Raw genomic sequence first — 25,306 nt, forward strand, 5'->3', positions numbered from 1 at the left:
AGAAAACTGCTATGCTCTTTCCTCCCAAGAGAATTTTTAATAGTTTTGTCACATAGGAAGGGCAAGAAGACAGTTGTCAAACTGCTAATGTGGGAGAAAACCAGTGAATCTGAGAGATAGCAGTGGCTTCACTTTAAATACCATGGAAGAGCATCTTTCCCTTTCACCCAACCCTTCCCTATCAGCTACAATATTAGTAAGAGACAGAAATCTCCTGTTGTGTCAAGTAGGGCCACTTCTTGTGCATCTCCCTGTCACAGCTGAATTCAGTGTTTAGGATTTTGCAGTGTGATTTAGCTTGAAGATATATCAAGAGACTTTTCTTTATTTAGATTAACTGAATTCACCTAAAGAAAAAGAACACAAAAAATGCGACCCAGCAATTGACTAGATCAGCTTGCGATCAAAGCAGCATCTGAACATTGAAAGACTAGTGTTTCTTCGTTGCATCAGGATAGCATGCCTGTAATTTACATGCTTCCACATTATATGGTGGGGGTTGGAGGCTTTCTATAAAACACATTAGTTTTTCATTAAAATAATTCCTTACTGAGGTTCCACCTCAAATTCTTGCACTGACCTTCTGACTCAAATAAATATTCCTACATGGCTACTCGATCATAGCAGCACTAGGCAGAAAACACACAAAACATTTTACCTTGCTTTGCTGAGATATTCGTTGATGCTGATTTTCACTAGGCTTCACTGGAATTGGTTTGATTAGGTTGGGGTTGTTATAGATTGCAGAGGAACTGGTTATTTGTTTTGGCTCTGAGCAGGTCTTACACTGCAACAGAAAAGAAGTATTTTTTAGTAAGTGGAACAATATCTTTTCCCATAGCTCTCCACTGTAGTAAAATCCAGAGCCAAGTACTCAATAACCAAAAATATTAGTTGCAGCTCTGATTATGAAATGTTATGCTATTGAAAGAACTGTAACAACTGCAACCTAATTTTCTAAAACCACAAGGCATATGTAAAAATAAACACTTGATTCCAAGATTCCCTGAGTATGAGGCTTCCCTCTATTTAAATCTCAGTTCTCTTTCTTACCTTCTGCTTTTCCAGCACTTAAAAAAAAAAAATTAAAAAAAGCACACCTTAGAAACTAAGCAACAGACATGCTTTTCCTGCATCAGTAGGCAGCTAGAAGTAGTTTAGATACATGAAGGATTAATGTGCCCATAAAGAACATTTAAAATGCTTTTTGTTAAAAACTGGAATTATAACTCAAACTCTTTTACATAAATATTCCGCATTGTGGGAACTTGGAAGACGCATACACCCGCACAGAAAAATAATTGAAGATTTAATCAGTTTGTAGAATCAGTATGTTTTCTTATTAAATATGACAGGATTAATAACAATATTTATAAAAAGATGGGCAGAGACAGATGACAAACTGATCAGAGGCATGGAATAACTGACATATGAAGAGAGAAGGGCATGATTTAATTCAGAAAAAACACACAGAAAATGCTTCATCAAAGAGGAATAATAAATGGAATAGGAAAAGGTGAATAAGATGGTCTTATTTACATTGTACAAAAAATAAGAATATAGGCAATGAAACTAAAAAAAGCATTGGGTATACAAGGAATGCTATTGTCAGTAGAAAAGAAAACAGTATATTGGAAGTCATTGTTGCTTGATACAATTGAAACCAAGAAACCGGAAAGATTTTTTTAAGGATAATCTAACAAAAAGTTAATCCTATCTAACAAGAATATTCACAGTTAATTACCTGGATTTGATTGGCTCTAAATTTTATGCTGCAGGACTAACAGTTGGGTAAGGAATGATCAGTTTTGGTTTCTCATTCTTTCCTCCAAAGAGCCCAGTCTTGTGCATTACCGGGGACAGAACTCTGGACTGGACAGACTGCCATACAGACACACAGCAGAGCTACTGCTGTGCGATTATGAAAATGTCAGTGTCCTTTCCAGAACTTTCCGAGACAAACTCCTTAGGATGCAAATGTGTTAGGTGAGAAAATAACCCCCCTCTCAAATATACAAAACTGATCATTTAATCCATTTCTGACACCTACCGCAACAGTAAACAAAGACACACTGGTTCCAGGGCTGCTCAGTAAAACAGAACTTGAGTTCTCGAGGGGCTCTAGGAGGTACTCAATGCCTTCTTTGCAACATTTATCCTCAGGAATCCCAGGCCCCTGAGACTGGTGGGAAAGTCTGAAGTGATGAAGACTTACCCTTGGCAGGGGAGGATCAGGTTGGGTAGCACGTAAGCAAAATGGACATGCACAAGTTCATGGGACCAGATGAGATGCACTCGTAAGAGCAGAGACAGCTGCCTCTCTCATTGTGAAACCACTGTTCTTGAAAGGTAAAGGCAACTGGGGGAGGTTCTCAAGGACTGGAAGAAAACAAATACCAGTACTATCTTCAAGAAGGGCAAGAAGGAGGATTTGGGGAATTTCAGGCCAGTTTGTCTCACCTCTATCCCTGGGAAGGTGATGAAACAAATGGCTTCCAACTGGAAGGTATTTCTAAACATATTAAGGACAAGAAAATGACTGGGAGTAGCCAGCATGGATTTACAAAGGGGAGATCATACTTGATCCACCCAATAGCCTTTTACAGTGAGATGACTGGCTCAGTGAATGATGGGAGAGCAGTGGATATTGTTTACCTTGACTTTTGCAAAGCTTTTGACAGTGTCTCCCATAACATCCTCAAACTGATAAAATGCAGACTAGGTAAGTGGACAGTGAGGTGGGCAGAAAACTGTCTGATCAGCTGGACTCAAAATATTGTTGGCATGAAGTCCAGCTGGAGGCCAGTCACTAGTGGTGTACCCAGGGTTTGACATTGGGGTCAATACTGTTTAACATCGTCATTAATGACCTGAATGATGGGGCAGAGCAGGCTTGCAGACAATATCAAACAGGGATGTGTAGTTAATAGACCAGATGGTTGTGCTGCCATTCAGAGGGACCTTGACAGGCTGGACAAATGGGCTGACAGGAACATGGAGTTCAATCAAGGGAAACTGAGGAAGAATAACCCTATGCAGGACAGGTTGGTGCTGACTGACTGAAAACAGCTTTGCAGAAATGGACCTGGGTGGACAAGAAGTTGAATACGAATCGGCAACATGCCCTTGTGGCAAAAGAAGGCCACCAGCATCCGGGCTTCCCACGAAAAGAAAGATGCAGACACACATGAGTGAGTTCTTTGAAAGTCTATGAAGTTGACTTAGGCACCTGTCAAGCAAGGATAGGCTTAGTTTCCAGAAGAGAATGCTCAGGATATAATATCAATGTGTATAAATACCTGATGGGAGGAAGTAAAGACGACCAAGCCAGACTCCTTTCAGTGGTGGCCCGTGAAGACAAGAGGCAAAAAACAGAATACATAAAATCTTGTTTAAACTTAAGAAAAAAAACTTTAGTTTAAGTATGTTTGAATACTGGAACAGATAGCCCAGAGAGGTGGTGGAGTCTCCGTCCATGGAGATACTTAAAACCTGATTTAACATGGTCCTGAGCAACCCACTTTTGCTGATACTGCTGTAAACAGGGAGGTTGGACTAGACTATCTCCACAGGTCCCTTCCAATCTCAACAATTTTGTGAGTCTCTGCTGAAAAATCATCTTGTGGGTGTTTGGACAGTCAAAGACTTCTGCAGTGAATTTCTGAAGATACAATCTTGCAAAGTAGAAGTGTAGTTCCACTCATGTACCTGGCTTTCTTCTATTGTATGACCATTTTTGGTTCAAATGTTGCTCTTAGAAATAACGTTAAAGCATGCACAGACAATCATGCCATAGGGTGGTTAACTGTTTGGTTTGAAGAAAGAACAAGCACCTGTCTCTTCTTTCCTTGTATACCTCTACTGCATAAAGTGAGAAACTTCCTCAAGCACTAGATTGGAAAAAACATGAGGAATGAAGTACTGACTTTGGCAATAATGCAGAACTTCACAGCAAAATTGAATTTCGGTTAAATATAAATCCGCATAGCAAGTGCCTTGTGGCTAGCGCAAGCAGGCCACATTCAACATATAAATATATTTAAACTCAGCTACATCTTTTGCCCTTTCTGGGGTGGGGGTGGGGAATCAAAGAAATAATTTTACTAGAATTTTACTATTTCATTCACCCAAAGCCTTTCTACCTATCCCACAGTGCAATGCAACTTTGATCACTAAAGATGTCGCAAAATTCAAATAGAGAGCTAAGTCCAAAGACTATTCATTAGAGCAAAACAGTTTTCTTTTAAAGCTAGTCCATGTTTACCTCCCTTCTTTATGATTCAAAGCCTGATTAATGGAAGCACTTGACAGAAATCTACACTTAATTCAAGTTTCAGTTTTGCTTTGCAATTCTTATTTAAAATAGTTATGAATGAATTGCTATGAAGAACCATAACAGAAAGAAGCCATGGAAAAAAAGTGTAGAAGACAAGCCTACAACACTAACATAACTATCAAAGCTTTTACACTAAGGAAAAGTTTCCTTTCCATTTATTAGCTCTGAGTTACATTTATCAATGCACTGCTCAAACAAATTGTTTTCTTAGGTTCTTCCGAGCTTACATGTTGTTATCCTTGAATTTGAATCATAGAATCATAGAATTGTCAAGGTTGGAAAAGACCCTTAAGATCATCGAGTCCAACCGTTAACCTATCACTGCCAAGTCCATCTATACCATGTCTTCAAGCACCGTATCTATCTGTTCTTTAAATACCTCCAGGGATGGAGACTCAACCACTTCCCTGGGCAGCCTGTTCCAATGCTTGACCACCCTCTCGGTGAAGAAGTTTTTCCTAATACCCAACCTAAACCTCCCCTGGCGCAGCTTGAGGCCGTTTCCTCTCGTTCTATCACTCGTTACTAGGGAGAAGAGACCGACCCCCATCTCGCTACAGCCTCCTTTCAGGTAGTTGTAGAGAGCAATAAGGTCACCCCTCAGCCTCCTCTTCTCCAGGCTAAACAACCCCAGTTCCCTCAGCCGCTCCTCATAAGACTTGTGCTCTAGACCCTTCACCAACTTCGTTGCCCTCCTCTGGACACGCTCCAGCACCTCGATGTCCTTCTTGTAGTGAGGGGCCCAAAACTGTTGAGTAACTTTATTCTTTTGTTTGTTTTCTACAAGCTTTATTTTATCATCATTTCCAGGCAGTTTATATGGACCCTCAACAATGTCCTAGTACAGAGCCTTCTGTAACCTCTTCAACTTTTTTTAAATTTTAAATACACTAGAAGAAATGACTGAATTATTCTTAAGTCACTTTCCCCACCCAGTTTCTGACTAGTGACTTGTGTTGTCTCTCATTCACTTAATGACAATTAGGCATCTTATGCAGTTAATCATCAGATGAAAGGTTTTTTTCATAGTCCAAATAAGCACTTTCTGTAGCCCCTATTTGATCTATACTAAAACAAGTGAAGATCATTTTCTTTTTTAGATTGGACAGATCCTAACCCGTTATGATACTACATAGACAAAACCACACTTCAGTAAGATTAAACAGCTTTTTTTCTCCCAAACTGTTCTCCTCCTACAGGATGCTGCCTTTTCTTCAATATTTCTCGTTCTTATTGCTATTTTTCAGCATACCTTTTCGGGCAAAAAACATATAAGGACATATTTAAACTTTTTTCTTTATCATGATGGATAACATACTCTTGCATATTTCACCATGAGTTCTGCAGAATTTAAATAAATCGATTTGGCCCTCCAGGATATTTTAATAGGCTGACTTCTTCAGAAATCATGAGTACCTTAGTCCACTGTCATACTCTGCATGATCACAGAACTAAGCACATAAAACCAAGGTGAGAAGCAGTAGAGTTTAACAGTTATCACTATATGAACAATTTTCAGACCAAATTCCTCAGCAAAATGAACAGCAGTATACACAAAGGCCTACAGAGAATGACATTGACCTGACTTGGTATCATTCCCATGATTTGATAACATGGCTAGTAGGCTGCTATCAAATGCAGGGAAGTATGCTGAAGAGCAAAAAAGCCTGTGATGATTTCAAAGGAATCTGTAACTATTGGAGCTCAGAATATAAAGTCATTTTGCCAAATGGGTAGCATGGCCTTGCTGATGAGTACATTAGGAGCACCAGCATGACATTTTCAGCAACTGTCAGGTGGATAGGTAGAGAAGATATCAGATGTCATCATCATCAAACAGCAAAAAGCAGCATGAAAGAAATGTCACCATGCTCTTTAGTGATAAAACCAGAAGAGTACTGATCAGCTGTGACCTCTGACAATTACTACGTCTTGCTTCACAGGTCTGTCCTTTAGTCACGTGTCTTGTTCAAAGCTATGCTCCTACAAAAGATGCATAAGAAATCAAAAGATTCTAAGACCAAGTCAAAGAAATGCTAAGCAACATTGGAAAAAAACCAGACGTATGTGGTGAATGTCAATCAAAAAGAACAAGACCACCACTTAGGGTGTTTTAGGCAAGTTTGGTATAGTCAGAGTCATCCGAGGCAAACAACTGCTCTGTGTTGTGAGATTTCATAGTCTACCTGTACAATATGAAGCTCAAGCTGAACAGAACATTGTCAAAGGAAACAAACAATGAACAAGCATGGTACCTCAGTATTGTAGTTCTGAAGCAAATATCATGTCACATCTCAATCTCATGCTCTGCAGCAAAAACCTGACTTTGAGACATGTGAACTGAAAAGACCTATCAATCAGGTACAAGAAGGAGATGCTAGAAGATCTGATACAAGGAGAGAAGGCCAGCCAAGACCCAATGGAACTTAGAAGAGCTTTGTAAATAGATGGCTATGCTGAAAGTGATGAAGTTTTGAAGCTGTCAGAGCTCGAGCACAGAGCCAAGACGACCTGGAAACTGGGAATTTCTACCTAGCTGATGTAAAGCAGCCACAAGATGACATTAATGAACAGTCACGTGAAGGTGTACAAGGTGCTCTGCAGAAGAGAGGGGCTAAGGAGGACAAGAACTATCTCACAGAAGAGCAGTAGCAGAAACGATTTCCAGTCAGAGCCCTGCTTAAATGAGACATACAGAACCAATTCATACTGTTTAAGAAGAGTAGCGTAGACTCTGCATCATCCAGGCTGAGTATGACACAGTACCCTCAGGAAAGCTAGGCCTTCTGGGTCCTACTATCAAGTCTTTCACACAGTTAACAAATCAAAAGCTAAAGCACCTGAAAACTTAGAAACTATATTCCTCTTTGGGCAGGGCAGTACCACTGGAACATTTTGCTGAAAGACAGTGAAGAAGCAGTCAAAGAACAGAAACAGAAGCCCAGAGACCATGCTTGCTCGCTACCAGAAACTATGTTCTTATCAAATAGTTGTGCGTAATGAAGAGGAAGCTTCAGTTATTTGGGGCACATCAGCAAGACAAAGGATGTCCACCTAATCTGAACTTTAATAGGTCAAGGATGCTGTAGTAAATGGGTAGATGCTGTAGAAGAACTGTGCAGCACAGAGCTAAAAGCAGAGCTTGTCTTGTAGTACAAGACAAGGCACAGTGGTTAAAGAGAAAAACATTTTGTCATGCTTTGTTCTGTACCCTAGCAGCTCTTCAACTGTTTATCTCCCTAGCTATCATTATGAGGCCTACTAATGCCACTTGTTCTTACCAGAAATCAAGAAAAGGCAAGTGTGCATTAGAAGTACATTTTTCAAAAAATACTTCAGTGGTTTAGCAACTTAAAGCTCCATTAACAAAAAAAGGAGGGGAGAGGCTATGTATTTTATTTTTCATGTAACTTCTAAATGTGTAACTTAATTTGGGAATAAGATATACCCTTCAAAGTTAGTTACACTCTTAAAAAAATAAATTCATCCTAGGACTTAAAAATTGACCAAATTCCTTAGATGCTTTGAAAATTGATGTTCTTATTTTACAGCTCCCAATACTTTAGAACACCCTCTTCTCCAAAACCACACAGAATTAGAAAAGGAGAACAACATATTTCATAACTGTTTTCAGCACATCAGCATTTTAAGTCACAAGACATACACTGGCAAGGATGTAGATGTCATAAAGCAGCCAAAAAAGCATGACTGCTGTGAAATATATTGGTATTAAATACAAAAATGGTTGTCATTGCCTTTATTTATCACACCCTTCCTAATTTTATATTACTAACAAAACAAGAAAAAACCCACATATCCAGTTCTTAAGAGGTCAGATACTCCTAGTATTTATGTTCCAGATGAAGAGGACGTTTTCATGTTATTTCCTTAGCAATCACTTCAGTGTAGAAAGATTAAACATGAAGTAAGAAGCAAATTTGCAAAAGATCTTATCCGCAGGAAAAAAAATTCAAAAACCTATTATTTAAACAACAGATCTTCTAGAATTTCCTCTACTTTGTCTTGATTTTCTGTGTGCTCATGTAGAAATGGAAGGTAACTTCTTTAAAGATTTATTGCCTCCTTCTCATAGAAGAGATTATTGCCTCCTTCTCATATTTTTCCAGTTTCCCATTTACAGTATTTTTAAAGTTATTTTATGAAAAATGCTTAAACATTTCATAGTATCTCAAATCACACTCTCTTATGCCAAGACTAGATACTGATTCAGTATTAAAACATAGAAAAGATATTAGGTTTTGGAGGTGTTTGTCCACTATAATACATTAAATCCCTATTACAGAAAATTTGAAGGTCCTAAGCTTCAAAAGAAGCTATACCACCACAAAAACGCCTACATTTCACCATAAGTCAAATAGTTGGCTATTATCTTTCTGAGGTTCTTATTAGTAGCCACATTTCAGAAAAAGAACTTTCTTTAAATTGCTTAGGTTTAAGATATATATATTTCTAGACTCAGAACACTTATGGGCTTTATTATTGCATGACGACACATATGAAATACAGGAAACAGCAGCAGGAACCTGCAGGCTCTGTAACAATCTGCAGCGTATATATGACTAGTTAAAATTATTAGATTTTTATTCCCCAAAGTAAAACGTTTTTGATTGCTCAATAATACAGAACATTATTAGTCCATTAGTTACTTCTTTATTTAGAAGCCTCAGAAGACCAATGCAGCGCATGGGCTGAAATCATACTACATTGCAGCCTTTTCATTTCTTTCCATTAGTGTTTGAAAGTAGCTAACAACCACAATTAAAAGCACTAACTTCACTGTTAAAGGTCTTCTCTGAAGGAAGTTATTTGTACAAACCACAGAAACTATTAGCAGGTTTGAATACTCCACCCAGAAAGAGGACACAACTTCCAGGTGCTACTCAATAACCAATAAGCACAGGAGCTCTAAGGGTCAAAATGAAAGCCAATTTATATTTGTTCTTACCTCCTAGCATTCAACAAATAATCAATCATATACATGTTCTCGTTTCAGAAGTTTTTATTGACAGCATTCATTTCTTCTGAATCTTTAGCAAATTCTGACAAAACTTTTCTACCAGCCACTTCTACACAAAATGAGAGAGCACACCATCCAAACCAATTTTACTCTTGAGTAAAACTCTTTAAAAACAAAACAAAACCTTTTATGTTTGAAAATGTAAAGTGTGAGCAAGTTGGCATCATACTATGACCAAAAAGAAATGTCCTCTTTTTATAGACAGCAAGTCTCACCTTGGTATACTCATCTTTGGCCTTGGTAAGCATCCGTAAGATATCCACTTCTTTGTTATTAGCAGAATTCATGATCATTGGGGACACTCCTGTTCCCGTGCCCTGCTGCGCTTTGAATTGTTCCTGCTGAGTTAGGCTGAAAGTTGGAGGTGAGAGGAGAATATACAAGACAAAAAACCGGATAAAATATAAAAAGTTTAACCACAACTACTTTACAATAATTAATCAAAATTCAAATATTTTCATATTTCCCCCATCTACATTAAAACGTGTAAAAAAATCCCTATTAAAAGATCTATATTAAAACATAATTTGACCAGGCATGAGATTCATTTTCTCCAATCTTGAATACACTAGGCTATAGACTAAAATTTCCGGAACTCAGTCACAATTTCTGTACCAGAAGGAGCAGGGAATTTATAGTGTTATTCAGTTCTGCTAGTGGTGGAGGATGGCAAACACACACAAATCAGTCATTAACTACTAGCAAATGACCAATTTCCTGCCCCAGCTGTTTTATTGTTATTGTAGAATGCTGAGAATTAAAACACACAGCCAATTGGCTGAGCGACAGGGTATTTTTTATCTATATGCAACACTGCTATTATAAACCACTACATGTGGTTTACAATTGCACGAATCCTCTGAAAACTAGTTTTTATTGTAGTAAATTACCAGTTTGAGAGTACCTAATCACCACCAACTGAAACTTGAGCTAGTTAACTAAAATTAGCTGTCAAAAACCTGGGTTTCCTAGGGTTTATTTCTTATTTCTGTAAATTCCTTCCCATCAATTATTTCTTTGGTCACAACTGACTCATTTTAGAGCTGTAGGATATACAGCAAAACGAACAAAACCCCCTAAACAAGCCCCCACCATTGTCACAGTTTGTGTTTCACAATGTTTTGTCACTCCAAAATGAAAAGCAGCAGGTATTACTTTAAAAAAGAGATATAGAGGAAACACGACTACCTTCCCATCCAGTATTTTATAACAAATCCTATCTGGAACATAGTGGTAGAAGAGTTAAAGCACTTTGCTATGGATCGAGATGTGTGAGGATGAGCCTTGTTTGGACTTGTACCGCAGGGCACATAAATGGGCTTTTGGGCACTTGGTAACTTTGGCAATCAAAATTGATGTCACTTCCTCAGCACGCTTCTGGCTACAGAAGCTGTTAAGACTGGGACAGATGACCTGAAAAGGAGAGATTCACAGGTCTGACAGTGCCTTTGCATTGCGCTCTGTTAGTACCCAATGCTGTCAGCTTGACTGTATCCGCCTCCCATGGATTTTCTTGGGATGACAAAGACCTGGCTCTACATCATCCCTCCTCTTGTCCCTTAAAAGAACTGTGACACAATGATCTGTCCAACCCTATATACCGCAGGCAACCGGTATATCCGATCTCTGCTCTTTCCTGTCGGGCTCCTTTACTATATCCTCCATGATAGACCTCTAAAAAATTTAGACTGCATATGTTGATAAAAATCTGTAAGACTTCAGCTCCTTCCTCCTCCAAACAAACATGAAAACCTGCAGAATATAGTCATAAGAAAGGGATCACTGCAAACAAGCCCATCATTAGGCCAACCAAAGGGTAGAGCAGAAGAATGAGCCCTGTCATGTAAAGAAAGCAGTGACAGTGAAAAAACCATCCATGATATTGTTAGATTAAAATACAGCTGAGAATACAGTTCTGTTTGAAATGTTAATCTCTAACTTGATTGCAAAATTAAAGATTGTGTAAAATAATAGTTATGTACATAAAAGTAATGAATTCAGAGCTATGGTCTTGCTTTATATTCCAAAAACAAAGTGAATTTTGTACATATTGCTAAGAAATGAGGAAGCGGGAATTCAACCATGATGTAGAAACAGGATAAAAACCACAGAAATTGTATTATTACAGGATGCCTTCATGATAGCCCACACTTACATTGATATAGGAAAAAAAAAAGGTAACAGAAACATTAAAAAAGAAAATCTAGAAAATCTCCCCAAACTGAAAAATATATTAAAACCCCAAAGAATACAATTCTTCAAAACAGATCTCTGAGTTGTAAGGACATAAATCAGATGAACTGCTACACTCTGATGTAGCTGAAAAGCTGTGCAGCAAATTATGAAAAAGTATTGCAATACAGTGACTTATTTCTGATTATACAAAATGCAGGTGTGTGACAATTTTACTTGCAACAAAGTCTATAAAAATAGGTTTAAAGTAGAAAGGTATGACCATCCTAGTAATATAATGTGCATGTATGTACAGAAATACATACATAAAAAAAGCACAAAAAGTCTTGTTTACCCATCACTTACTTTTTCATGAGCTCTGCAATTCTTTGGCATTCTTCCTTATCATAAAACCAAATCCCATATATGGACACTGTAAATGCACATCAAACACAAACTATGAGCATCTTCTCAAACAGCAATTCTACCTGGTAGATATTTAAAAGTGACCTGTAAAGGAATTTTTAAATTTATTTCTGTCTTATGTTTTCCCCATCTATAAACATAAAAATGACACCTCAGATCCTCCAAAATCAAAAAAGATCAAAGGCATATCTCTAAGGATGTAAATTACAAGCTCTTGAACCTTCAATAAAGGCAGAGGTATTTGATCCTTTTCTTCAGAACACTAAACCAGAGGGGTTTTTTTCTTTAAAACCTTTTCCTCTGCCCATTTTTTCAGTTGTCATATCATATCCATTAGACTCCAGTGGTTAGCGTACTGCAGGTAGTGTTGCACGCGTATATAAGCAAGCAAGATTTGTTTAGTTTTCAACAACCTTCAGGCCTATCTTATATATCATCAAAGTTGTTAGGGTAGTACTAACGCACCTCTGCCTCCCTGCAGATTTCCTATAATGTTGCCCATTATTTTCACCACCAAAGAAGTAATTATCTGTAGCCAACCCCAGGATTAGAAAATCTGTATCTAAGTTCAGACCTCCACTAATGTAAGTGCCTGCAGCTTTGCACAGCAACAACATATTTAAGTTTACAAGTAGTTCAAGATTCTCAAACGTACACACCAATGAAACCATCATGATGGTAATAGCCATAATGGCACTGTAGTTAGTGCAGCTTCCACCATAATAAACAGGGAGCTTTTTCCACTCACGACCACATAGCTCTTGTAAGATAGTGTTGTAGATTTATTCCCAGGCTGTCTCAAAACAACATTTGTTAGGGTAACTGTCCCTAGTTTTAACCTCAGGCACAAATTTGCTGTGAGAAGAGGAAGGGAGAAGTACTTAAAGGGTTAACACGGATCTTCCCCTCTCTATCACCACAACCTGGTGTAACATTCACGTTCCCTTTACATGACATGGTAGCAAACAAGTAGCCGCCATGTTTCTTCCCCCTTCCCCTTCCTACCATACTGTAGGCAAGAGCTTTCCCTTAATCTTACCAAGAATGGCAATTCCTAACATGTTTTCAAACATAGTAGGGGCTACATTTTGTTTGAAAGGGACACAAATGGATTAAGTACCTGTTTAAAAACAATTTCAACACTGACCCCAATCATGTAATCTTTCCTTATATTAGCAGAATCTAAAAGCAATCACTTCTTCAATTCCACAGAAAAAAAATTGTGGCATATGAAGTACAAGTTGGCTTTGTTAATGTTTGGAAAGAAAACGAATGTGCAGCTGTTTGTAAGACACAAGTGTAATACTTATCTCCGTTCCCCCTCAGATTTTCAGCCATGTGTTGTCTTTTATGTAGCTAAAAATGGTTCAACTGTTTAATACGGCATACTGGTGAAAAGCCTAAAAAAACCCACAAACGAACAGCCATCCTGTAGACATACAATAAATAACTTTTAAAAGATGTACAGTCCTTTTTATGATTAACTTTTGACAAGCGTGATGATGATTTCTATTATTCACCTAACAAAAGGCAAGTAACATAATATGCGCCAGTGGTTCTACAAACGTGCAACATAAAAGCTGATATGAACTGCACAAATAATCTCCCTTTTGTAACATAGAATTAATATTAGAATATGCATTTAAAATAGACATTAATATTCTAGCACATTCCAGTAAGCATTCAATAACAAACTGCAAACCTGTAGAAAAGTGTGTGAATGATTCGCAAGGTTCCAAAATACCTATTACGCAACACTACACATCCTTCTGACGAAACACATCTGAAGACTTCTTGTTGTCCATATTACAATGTAGCAAGCAGACTGGAAACACCACACAAGTCAAATTTGTTTTAATCAAGATTCTTCTTTGCTATAAAAGAATCTGCAATGCAGAAGACTATTGATGAAACTTGGGCCATCTGCTCCATCCTCTCAATTTTTTTTTATGTCTGCGACAGCTGGTGCCATCACCAATATGCAAGACAGGTTGAACAGCTTCACCTTTTGGCCAATTGATCAAACATGTCATAGGCTATTTATGAATATCTGATAAATTTGAAAGCTGACAGTCCCATGGAAATACTGCAGAGCTTCTGGCCATTAAAAGTTGAAAGACTGGAATCAACAGCAGAAACAAGCTGGTCTACCTCAACTCAGTGACAAACACAAACAAACTGTCTGATTACCAGTATAAAAGACCAATTCAGTTACAGAACTACAACTAATATTTAAAAATACAATTCAAACAAATGCATGCCCATTTCAGATCACAGAATAAGGACGCTAATTGTTGTCTGTCCCACCAGGCCAAACAACCACCCCAAGAATACATCATATCTTAACTGAAGCTTTAAGTCAGGACATTGCAGATCCAGAGACCTTTAGTCTAGATGTTAGTCGAGCTTCAAACCCACCCACACACGCTTACTTTCTTACCTCAGCCAAACGGTACTTGCAACCCAGACTAGGAAGCACAGCTGAAAGCAAGGTAAGACCAAAACCCAACATCCGCGAGCTTACAGCTCACCCCTTCAGTAGTGAAATCTTTCAGAAGTGGACAGTCCTCCTCTTCTTCCTTCCACACTTCTGCCATTTGTCCAGAGCAGATGAACACTTCAGAAACACACTGAGAAATAATCACACAGCCGCTCCATTTGTTGCGGCACAACGTACTCCGAGCTCTTTAATGCATGGAAGAGCGATGTACCAGTGAGAAGGCAATAACTTGGTAGAAATTTGAGATATCGGGCATCCAAAGTACACTAATGTATGTTTTCATATATATAGGGTGCTCATCACCTGGAGTAATTCATACTACAGTAGTATATTCTGCTATAATCCACATTTAAGGAAACAAAAATGTAAATAATAGTAGTAAAAATGTGTATTAATGGCCGTCTTCTTGATTAATGATGAACACAAAATGGCAAAAAAAAATTTTTTTACGTGTATGACAACACATAAAAACCCAGGACCAGCAAAAGAACCTAAGATGATTACAAACTATAACTGTCAAGCTAGGAACCTGGCACGCTCTCAACTTAGAAAAACTAAACACACATACAATACAAATTTTACTACAAGCTTTCCACCAGCATGAATACACTGCATGTCTTATCAGAATTAAATCTAAACAGATTACTTTTATCCGCCCTCCATCTCTTTCAAACTGTTTGACTAAAAGGAAATCCTGATCTAAGTATCAGCTGTAGAGTGGTAATTTCACTAAAATGTTCACATGTTAAAAATGAATCATTAAACAGCAGAGGCAGAACTGTATCACTAAACAGCAGATGCACAAACCAAATTCTTCTACTGCAGCACAAAAGAGGAAATATTAAGTCACTTTTAGGCCCAGCTTCAGCTATAAAGTTATCCAAGAAGAGATTATTGTAAAAAACAGAAAAAGAAAAAAACAAATCAGTCAAGTATCTTCTGCTAACCAAGTGAGCCAGTTACATGAAAAGTAGCTAACAAAAGCCCAGTAAGGAGAGCTAGTTTTATACTGACAAGAGGGTACACATCTACTCATGCACTTTCAACAGTTCCGAAGTCATTTCCTAAAAGAAATGAGATTTAGTAATGAATTGATCCCATTAAAGAAAAAAAAAAAAAGGCACCAAAGTTACGATGTTGTTAACAAGATTACACAAAACTAGAAGGATATAATGCATCTATCAAATCAACAAAATACAATTAATATTGAATGGGAATAAGCTAAATAAATTACTTAAATCATCGAATTGAAATTATTAAATATTAAGAGATATCAGTCGTTAGAATTTTTAGAATTTGAAAAAGGCAGGTTACTCAAAAATCAAAACTGAAAAATTTTAACAAAATCTGTGAAACTCGTTTAATATAGCTCAGTGATTGAATTTCAGGAAGTATATTATTTAATTTTTAAATCATAACTTCAGAGCCAATTCTACAGCTTCTGCCTTACAATTTCCATTTTTTGGCTACGGATTTCTCCTGTCCTCACAAACACTACAGCACTTGATACTATTTATAAGCAGAAGCTGACAGCTGCTATCTACCAGAATTATAGATGACAATTTCTAACCTCTCAAAATCTGAAGCATTTATTTATTTATTATGATGATGAAGAATTTCTTATCAGCTTTCATAATTCATGCTACGTATCCTATTAAAAAGGAAGGCATTTTCTCTAGGGTTATTTATTTTACTCTTCATTTGCCTAGCTTCAACTTCCAGCTATTAGATTTTTGTCTTCTGGATAGATGTTTCCATTATCAAAGTTTTGGTTTCAGTGTTCAAGCTACTGCTCCACAGACTGCATACAGTATTTAAGCTTGGTAAAAATAAATACAGAAATATCATAAATATTGACTAAAGACTCCCCTGCACCTAGAAACTGTTTTACACTTGCTGGTATTAAAAATAAATAAATAAATAATTCTTCAACTTTTATGTTTTATTGTCGGTATCATGCTTCTTAAGGTACTTTATTCCCTACATATGGCCTAGACTCTTGCTCTTGAATATGTAAATCCACACTTGGCTATATTAAAATGCAGTTTCTCTACACATATCTTACAAGGCAGCGAGACTCCTTTATGCTGGTCACCTTTTTTCTTTGCTATCTATCATTCATGTAATGTTTGACTATTCAGCAAACTATCAGTATTTGCATTTCTTTTTCTAGTACTTTTTAGAATATTGCAGCCTCCATTTTGCAGTACCTACTGAAAAAAGAACCTAAGTAAGTTACACCCACAATAATAATTTTTAATCTATGAGTTCTTAACTTAAAACATGAATTAAAGTATGCCATGTTAATTTTCTGATCTTCTATTACAATGCAGATATGATCCCTTTGTCCACGATGCCGTCTTTACAATTACGATACGAGCATACAATGTTCCTTCCACTTTGCTCAGGCTCAAGACTTGCCTGTTGAAGCTCGACATCCTGCTCTGCAGCATAAAGCAAGAGAGGACTGCAACAAAGGAAAGAAGATATAAAAAACCTGCAGCTAAGGCAGCTGCATGCTGTCTTGGAGAGCTGAATTCCATTTCTGACGCTGCCCCAGAGATATTATGCAATGATACGCAAGTTGTGAAATGTCATCTTAAGTGGCTGTCACTGACTGTGTACGTTTCATTTCCCAGCATTTGATAGGGAAGAATAATACTTCTAATCTGAGCAAGGTACAACAGTTCAGCTTATTTACGAGTTATTAGCTATTATACTGATTAGTATCACAGAAAATAACAACAAGAAAAAAGCAGTTAATAGTTCTGTCCCTAGTGCAGAACTTCAGCAGTATATAACAGTCAAAGCAAGAGACCCACATATCAGTAATGAGGAAAAAACAGAATACTGAGTAGCTGCTTTTTACATGAACTACATTCAGACTATTTGATAACTGAAGCAAAGTCGTTATTGCAAAAGAAGACAATCACATAATTTAAAATTCCATAAGCAAAAAAGAGAGATTGCACAAGCAATCTAAATTTCGGTATTTGTTAGTTTAGGAGCCTTAAAGTTCTTTTAGTTTTTACAGCCTTGAAGTTCTTTCAAACATAACATTTTGCTTAGCTATTTAGGTATTTAAAAACAAAACACTAGAGAAGAAATTCGTTTTTATCCCATTATACCACAGTGATAGTGATGTGGCTCATCAACAGGACGGGAACTTTTAGGTCTCTTGCTTCTCTACATTGTGTAAACACAATACAAAATATATGTAAAACAAACATATTTCTTCCTAAAAAATGGAAATCCTGCTTAGATATATCCTGTTATTTCTGGAAGTTCTTAGAGGGGAACCAAAATTTTTATGATGTCCCAGGCACAAAAATGCCAAGAAACTGAAGGAAGGTAGGAGTTTTTCAAACAATAAACCCCTGTATTTTAACTTAAATTCCTAAAAAGCTGCTGAAAAAACCCCCAAACAGTGAAATCATCTGACACTTGTTCTTTCATTCAAAGGTTGATAAAGCTCCTGATCCACTTACTTGGGGAACTTTTAATATAGACAGGGAAAAGGATGACTTGATGTTTCCATTATTTCAAACATTTATAACATTATATAGGAACAAGCAGGAAAAAAAAGCCAGTTACTAAAGGGAAAAGAACCCTGCTCAGAGACATCTTAATGCAAACTGATGATCACACATGGAGAGCGAAAAAGCTGTTTTTCAGCTTAATTAGTCAAATTCAAGTGAGGAGGGAACTGTTCAATCAACTTTCTTAAAAAAACCCACCCCAAAATAACAAAAAAAGTACAAAAACAAAAGCCCCAACAAAATGCAAAAGCCCCTCAAAACCCCTTTCCCTAAAAGCAGATGGTTTGAGAGTGGGCAATGATTGGCAACACTACTGAAGTCAAGAATAAGTTCCCCACCACCATCTGTTTAATTGTGCCTGGAACTATGCCTTAAAAATGAACACAAGAAACAATTTTTTTGTTAATAGGATGGACCCTGAAATATCCCTGCCATCTTCTACCAGTCATTAAAGTTGGGTGACCAATTTGCAGACTTCCAGATAGAGCCAGCAAATATTTCTGATTTCATGAGACAAAAAAGGGATAACTCGGAAATGGTGGATTGTTCATTAAATCATGTCTGTGGCTCCACTGTGATAGCCTCACTTCAAGCAGACTTCTAGTCAAAATTTATCAGCATTTCTTTATTAAAAAACCATCAACTCTGTAGCAGACATAAACAAGATTGGCTCACTAGAATGTCCCTTAAATAGCCTCAAAGCTAAAGTTATGTTAGTACTGTAGGAAACTTCAAAGCCCATTGATGCATTTATTTCCCTAAAGCTCAGCAGATACAAGAGTCCTTCAGCAGGTTCTTTACTTTTTGGAAAAGAGCCCAAAAGCAAACTGAATTTGCAAGATTTCCCTTAAAAATCACATTCTGTTGATGCTACAAGAAATTCTTAGTCACGACACAGGAATAGCATCTATGTTATGATCCATCTGGCTTAGTGCATTTTTTTTTCCCCCACCACTGGTTTTCCAGTCACATCCTCTGCCATTGCATCATCAGTTCCAAATAATTTTTAAATCATGATGATGCGTGACACTGAAATTAAGGCAGGAAGTCTGTAGATGCCAGACTATCAATTTCTTAAATAACAAGTTGTTCCTAACAAATCCTTTATTGTTCTTATTTAGAAGTTGTTCTTAAATAACAAGTGGTTCTCATTACTATTTCACAATAGAATTCTGAAATGTCCACATCAGACTGGAGCTCCGTTGCCTTTTGTAATGGAAATGATTAAACAGTCTCACTCAAGGAGTGTAAAAGCTAAGTGAAGACGTATTAAGACAAACAAATGGTAGGTGAAAGTACTGTTCCATTTTTGATACAGGAAAATGATAGACACTGACTTTAGAAAGGTAAGTGAAAAAGTTTGCAGCAAGGCTAAAAACTAAATCCAAATATCCTGAGTCAACAAAAACATCCTTCCTGTGAAAAAAATTCCAGCAGAGAATGGCTCAGTGGAAAAGAAACATAACTCCCCAACAGCTGACACTATTACCTGTATTAGCTTACCAGTGCTCTATATTCTCTGCTAACTTTCTACAGCAAACCATGAAACATGTCTTCAATGCACTGAAATGAAGCGAGGCCCTGATCTAAGGCATCATCTGAACATACCACAAAAATGCCATTACACAAATCCATAACTTCTATTAGCAGAAAAGCTTACACTAACGTAACACCATCACAAGTGGAAGAGGTTAAACTAGAAACCATGCTCTTTTCTTGTTTCTATGCATGTCACATAGTACCTAGCAGCTAAAAGCAATGAGAACTCTCCTCAATCAAGGAGAAGGGGACAACACGGCCTTTCCAACCTGGAAGCAAAAAAAGTTTGCTTTTATTTTAAAGAATAGGAAAGAGAGCTGCCTTCACCTTCTCAATTTCCAGCCTTTTTATTTCCATCCTGCCTTCCACTAGGTTAAGAAAAGCAGCAGCTTCTGTTATGCTTCTTGTAGAGTATCTGGGCTTCCAGTCCTGTGGGGATAAACCCTGCTGCACTGTATGTGACATACACGGCTGGTAGAGGACTCATCAGGATTTGAACATCATGATTTTAACTTACAATTTAGCCAAATCTAAGAGTATGTTTCCAATGATTTTTAAAGTGCATCTCTGAGGTACCTGCCAAAGGTCAAAGTACATCTCTTAATTCCAGAGCTACAGTCAAGTTCAAGGTCAAGTTCTTTTGAAGCTCTGCCCATGCCATTTTTTCAGTAAAACAGAAAAGAAAAAAATAATGAAGGAAGAATATTTTAACCTCAAAGAGGTGTTCAATAGCATGTTATGTTATTTTTTCCTGAAACCTGAATTTTTACTATAATCGGTCTGATGAAGAGTCACTCCAAATGGTTTAACTCCCACAAAATTATGAATAACTTCAAAAAGGGCTTCATGAGGAAAATAAGCAACCTTAACTATAGATGATGTTTCTAATTCTGACTGTTGTGATCTCATCTCATATTTGTTCATTGCATACCTTCAGATCCTAAGTAATGGAAATACATTTGCAGATCTGGACTAAGTTCTTAACCTGCAACAACGAAAATCTAAGTTGCTTGTATACATATTCTTGTTCTTGTAATAAGTAACACCTAAGAAATACCACAAGATTAACAGAATTAAAAAAAAACACCAAAACTTTGTATTTTTTACAGGCAATTTCTTCATTTTTCCTACACCATCTCTACTTCTGAAATGGTCAGAAAAAGAATTAAAAAATCCACATAGAAATAGGAAAAGGTAAAGTCAACTACTCTTCCTGAAATTTCAGATGTTTAGTTCATATTTACAGCATATCTTATGTATTTGCTTTTATTGATTTGCCACAGCCTATTAGCATGTTATATTCAACACATTAAAAAGTTCTTCCCTACTACTCTGTAGCCATTCCTTCTCTTATAGTCAGCTGTTACGTTGCCTTCAATAACATCTGCTTATCTGTAGAGTTGCAATTGGAAATTGAAAAAGTACGTACAATTTTCAGTGATACAATACAATTTCACGGGCACAGAAAGGACTTCCACTGTTCTCACATAATGACAGGCAAACAGTAATAGGTTTACTCCCATTGTGGGTAGGTTCACGCTCTGCTCACAAGTTAAATTTCAGTAGATGGCTGTACCTTGGACCCTTTATCATTCACATATGGCCACTGCATTTTTACATGCTTGAAAACTGAAGGACCATTAAATTTAATCTTGAAGTATTAATAAAAATGTTTAAAATATATTTTACAACCTACTTTTTTCTTGTGAAAGTTGCAATTTAGTCATTTCTTTCATGAAGATAGATACAAATACCACCTCTTTGAACTACCCTATCGCTTTTTTTCTTTTGATTGCTGTAATTCTTTTTTAATGTATATCTTTTAAAAAGTTATTTTAACTATTGAGGTTAGTGTTCAGATTACTATGAACATTAGCAGTTTACTGACTTTTCTACTTTCTTGCACACAAGACATTCTGTGTGGGTATATGTACAGAGGGAGAAACAGAATGTAATCCTGAGATCGAGTTTGTCACCAAGAAAATGCAATTTAAGCAGTAAGCATTTCCTTGTTTAAAACCTGTAATCCAACAGAGAAAAAAACACATTTATCAAATTCATTTTATATTAGCAGCTAGCCATTTCACAATAGCAGCACTGGGAGGTACCCTGCAATTTTGAATCCCTCAATATAGAACAGAGATACATTTAAATTCAAACAAAAACTTGGCATTTTGCATTGGGTGACTTTCATTACAGCAATTGTATTATTTTCACACAGAAAGTAAAAGTGCGTATTTCATTTTGCTTCAGAAGTCAGCAGTACTTTACTAGTTCATGCATAATCCTTTAGGAATAAAACGTATCAGTAATCATCTTCTGCTTCCTCAGCCTCTCCCCTCCGTCAGCTTTTAACTCTCTCTGCGCAAATTTGAACCTCTACCTTGTTTTCTGTTTAAAAGGGATGTACAAAATATTCATGTGAGAGAAACGAGAATAAAAACAGAAGAGAGATGATGACAACAACAAAAAAAGAAGCAAAGCACTGCAGGAAGGCATATGATACCTTACATAAAAATCCAACGTTCCTCTCCTTTTCTAATTATTTTGAAATTTCATGAACCTCTTCATTGAGAGATGCTACACATTCCCGTGTAGAGGATTTAACACTGCATGTTGTTAAGCAAATAATACTGAAATTTTACAGAAAGGCAGTTTGTTTGACAGAGACAAAAGAATTGGTGGAGTTCATCAAACTGAAAGTCCATGTCCTGTCTAAGACAATGACCAGCACCAGATGATTCACAGGAAGAATCTTCCTAGTCCCTTTATTGTTGACTTCTGACCTGAAGCATGTGTCTTACATCACTTACATTTTTTTTTCTCCTGGCTACGGGATCTCTGGTTTTTTTTTATTCATATAAATAATAACTCTGCTATGCAAAAGGATTACTGAAACAGGCTCCAAAAGACCTATGTCCAAAATAATGAAGCCAGCAGGTAAAACCCACTTTTTTTTTTAAAGACTGATTTTAAGCAATACATTATGATATGAAGACTTTATATTTTATTAAATTTTATTAAAGCAAGCTCTGCATTGCAAAACCAACAACTGGGCTGCAGCCGCAACCATTAAAGCACAGCAGATAGCAAATAATAAGCCCAGTGCTGTTACTAGTTTGTGTGCCAGTTAAGACAAAAAAGCAACACTGCATTTGCAGCCTTAGTGTAATTCCACTGGAACAGTTGCACCGTGTTTCTGTATAGAACACATTCCTTGTCCTTTAAAGGGTATGCTATCTTATACTTGAGAAGGGTTTCTTTCTTTTTTCCTCCCGTAATTGAAAAGTATTGTTTACTGCCGATTTAAGGCTTGTTTTGACGAAGAGAGAGCTGATGAGGCACTCAAGAGCTCGTATTAAATCAATACTAGACAGAAGTGAGCAGCTTGTATATGTGCTGTGGGATACACTTGCTCACATATTTATCTTCCATGTTTTGAGAGAAGGTTACAAATATTTTTATATATATACACAGACATATAAAAGAGTGCGAGTGAGCAAGCTCACATTCCAAGAGAAGTTTTCTGGCTATGTCAGGAGTGAAGTCCACCCCCTACTAGACAAACCTATTTTTTTTTCAAACACAAGAGGATATTATCAGAGAAGTCCGTGCTGATATACAGAAACCAGAGATCGTCATGGCTCGGTGAGGTGATGAGCTGACGGGTGAATGGCGCCCATTATCTTCACTTCTCAATCCAAGTTTTCCTGAAAAACCACAGAGGGAGGAGAAGGCTCCAACTGAGCATAAGGCACAGAGGACAAGAAAAGGATTAGGAGTGAAGAGCAAGGAAAGGAAGGACAATGCAAGAGATATTGCAGAGGTTTCAAAGAGCTGGAAAATAGTTTCTAGATTAAAAGACCAAGTTGTCAGTAGTTTAAAGCAACATTCAGGTTCTAATTTCTATACAAGGCTATTACATAAAATAACTCTGAAGTAAGAAACAATTGACCAAAAGGAATTTACCTTTACTATATATAAAAAATATACTCAGGTTCAGCTGTTTCAACGCTCCTTGGAATTTTAAAATGTTTCAAGCCTTTGTTCGGCAAGCGTATCACCCGCTACCCAGCCACCAGCCAGGGGAACCTGAAGTGAAGTATAAGGGGAAGCTGGTGCATGAAACTCAGCTTAACTGCTTCTACATCAAACCTGGAGGTAAGACAACATTACCCAGTTGTGCACATGCAAACTGTACTGGTATCCACATGCTGGGTAAGTATTCCCTTTCTATTTAAATAGAACAGTCTGTATAACGTATGAAACTACCCTAATAACTTATAGTAATACTTGGGGATAATGTACTGTGAAGTCCTGTATGTGTGATCACACTACCACAGCTAATTTAGATAATTCTGGTAAATCTCAAATCTGTGGAGTTAAGTAGATAGACGGCTTCTCTTGGTGATATATTGTCTTTTGAGCACCTAGTGAACATTGCTTTCCCACTTCCACTTTGACATGAGAGAAGAAAAAAGAAAAAGGCATGTAAGTATCAGGAACAAGAAAGAAAAAGGGTTTTTTTGTAGACAAAGAGACTAAGAAGTTTAAAACATACAAAAGCTCGAAATATTAAATGCATACGTGTGCGTGTGAGGGGACTAATCTGAAAAGGGGGTTACACGAGAGATTTCTAAAAAGCAACTAGCTCTGTAATATTTTCATTGCAGAAGAAATACGTAGGCATTCACAGACATATTTACACTGATCTAGAAACATCTACCATTTTATGCTATACAAGGAGGTGTGTATGAAGCAGAGGGTATACAGGTAGTCACATGAAAATAATAAGTCTCTCAAAAAAATTATCTGTTCCAACTTGAACTCTTGAGATTTACTGCATCATATGCCTATCTTATCTTGAAAAGATGTCCGGAATTCCCAGCGCTGGCAGTACACTCTCAGCAGCAAACGTCCAGACAAGCTAGTATGTTGCTTATATGCTGACATCCATAAATGGGAAACAAAGACTATGTCTAGCAGATATACGCAGTATCATACTCCTTCCATTCTATACAGAAATTCATCCACAACTGCAAGATACTTGATATACTTTTCCTACCAATTTGTTTGCCTGGGCAGGGATACAGTTCCACCATACACAAAATAATTACCAGCCATCAAAAAATGACATAGCTTTGTTATCTTAGCTCCTTAGCCTGTTTCTTCTCACATGACATATAGTTTCTCTGACTTTCAGATTGGACTCCACATATTGTTCCACATAACTGAAAACCTATGTTAGGACTACTGCACTTCTTTTCCTTACACTTTTTTTTTTTTTTTTACCACCTTCATCACACAATAGAAACACATCATTAGAGCAAAAAGATGGCTGCAGTCATCATAGTTACAGCTGTGAAAAGCCACTTTACAAATGCAAAACATTCCAAATTGTTTGCTTTGCTGAGTCAAAGACTTCCACAACTGGTACCAAATCCTCAGGGTAGGAAAGGCGAAACAACAAAAACATCCTTTTAGGAAGGTCTGAATAGAAATATCTGTGCTGGGCAGGGTGACAAGGGGCATTTTTACGCCTCAAAAGTTATATCGTAAGATTAAGGGCCTTCACAACTGGCGTGTACGATTTCCACTGAAAAACATATATAGTATTTAGTTTAAAGGAAAATACTAATAATAAGGCAGCCCTGGAAAAGATAAATTTAGAAATACTTACTAGTACAAACAATTTGCTTTTAAACCAACAAAAAAAGCGATATTACAGTTTCTTCTCTGTTTCGATTTTTTTTCAT

The 25,306-nt window shown here is 37.0% G+C and overlaps 2 protein-coding genes across 31 annotated transcripts in view; one reads left to right on the top strand and one right to left on the bottom strand.

Moving 5' to 3' along the window:
* The window catches only part of DCP1B (decapping mRNA 1B), a 46,199-nt gene that overhangs the window by 10,678 nt on the left and 10,215 nt on the right, over window positions 1-25,306 (bottom strand). For 3 of the 4 annotated variants that reach the window (XM_087765450.1, XM_087765451.1, XM_087765452.1), the window contains exons 4-6: window positions 11,913-11,979; window positions 9,590-9,725; window positions 659-787 (exon numbers count right to left, since the gene is read on the bottom strand). In XM_087765450.1, coding sequence (XP_087621576.1) covers window positions 659-787; window positions 9,590-9,725; window positions 11,913-11,979 — 332 coding nt within the window. Of the gene's footprint in view, window positions 1-658; window positions 788-9,589; window positions 9,726-10,562; window positions 10,841-11,912; window positions 11,980-25,306 lie in introns of those variants that run through there. The other variant, XM_087765453.1, reaches the window with a different exon arrangement.
* The window catches only part of CACNA1C (calcium voltage-gated channel subunit alpha1 C), a 487,583-nt gene continuing 485,569 nt past the window's right edge, over window positions 23,293-25,306 (top strand). For all 27 annotated transcript variants that reach the window (XM_087765448.1, XM_087765421.1, XM_087765445.1 and 24 more), the window contains exon 1: window positions 23,293-23,711. In XM_087765448.1, the coding sequence (XP_087621574.1) occupies window positions 23,582-23,711 (130 nt within the window). In that variant the 5' untranslated portion in view covers window positions 23,293-23,581. The remainder of the gene's footprint in view (window positions 23,712-25,306) is intronic.

The sequence above is a fragment of the Nipponia nippon genome, unplaced genomic scaffold (genome assembly GCF_047370975.1).
Source record: "Nipponia nippon isolate SJK-2023a ecotype South Korea unplaced genomic scaffold, ASM4737097v1 scaffold_3, whole genome shotgun sequence".
Taxonomy (NCBI): Eukaryota; Metazoa; Chordata; class Aves; order Pelecaniformes; family Threskiornithidae; genus Nipponia; species Nipponia nippon.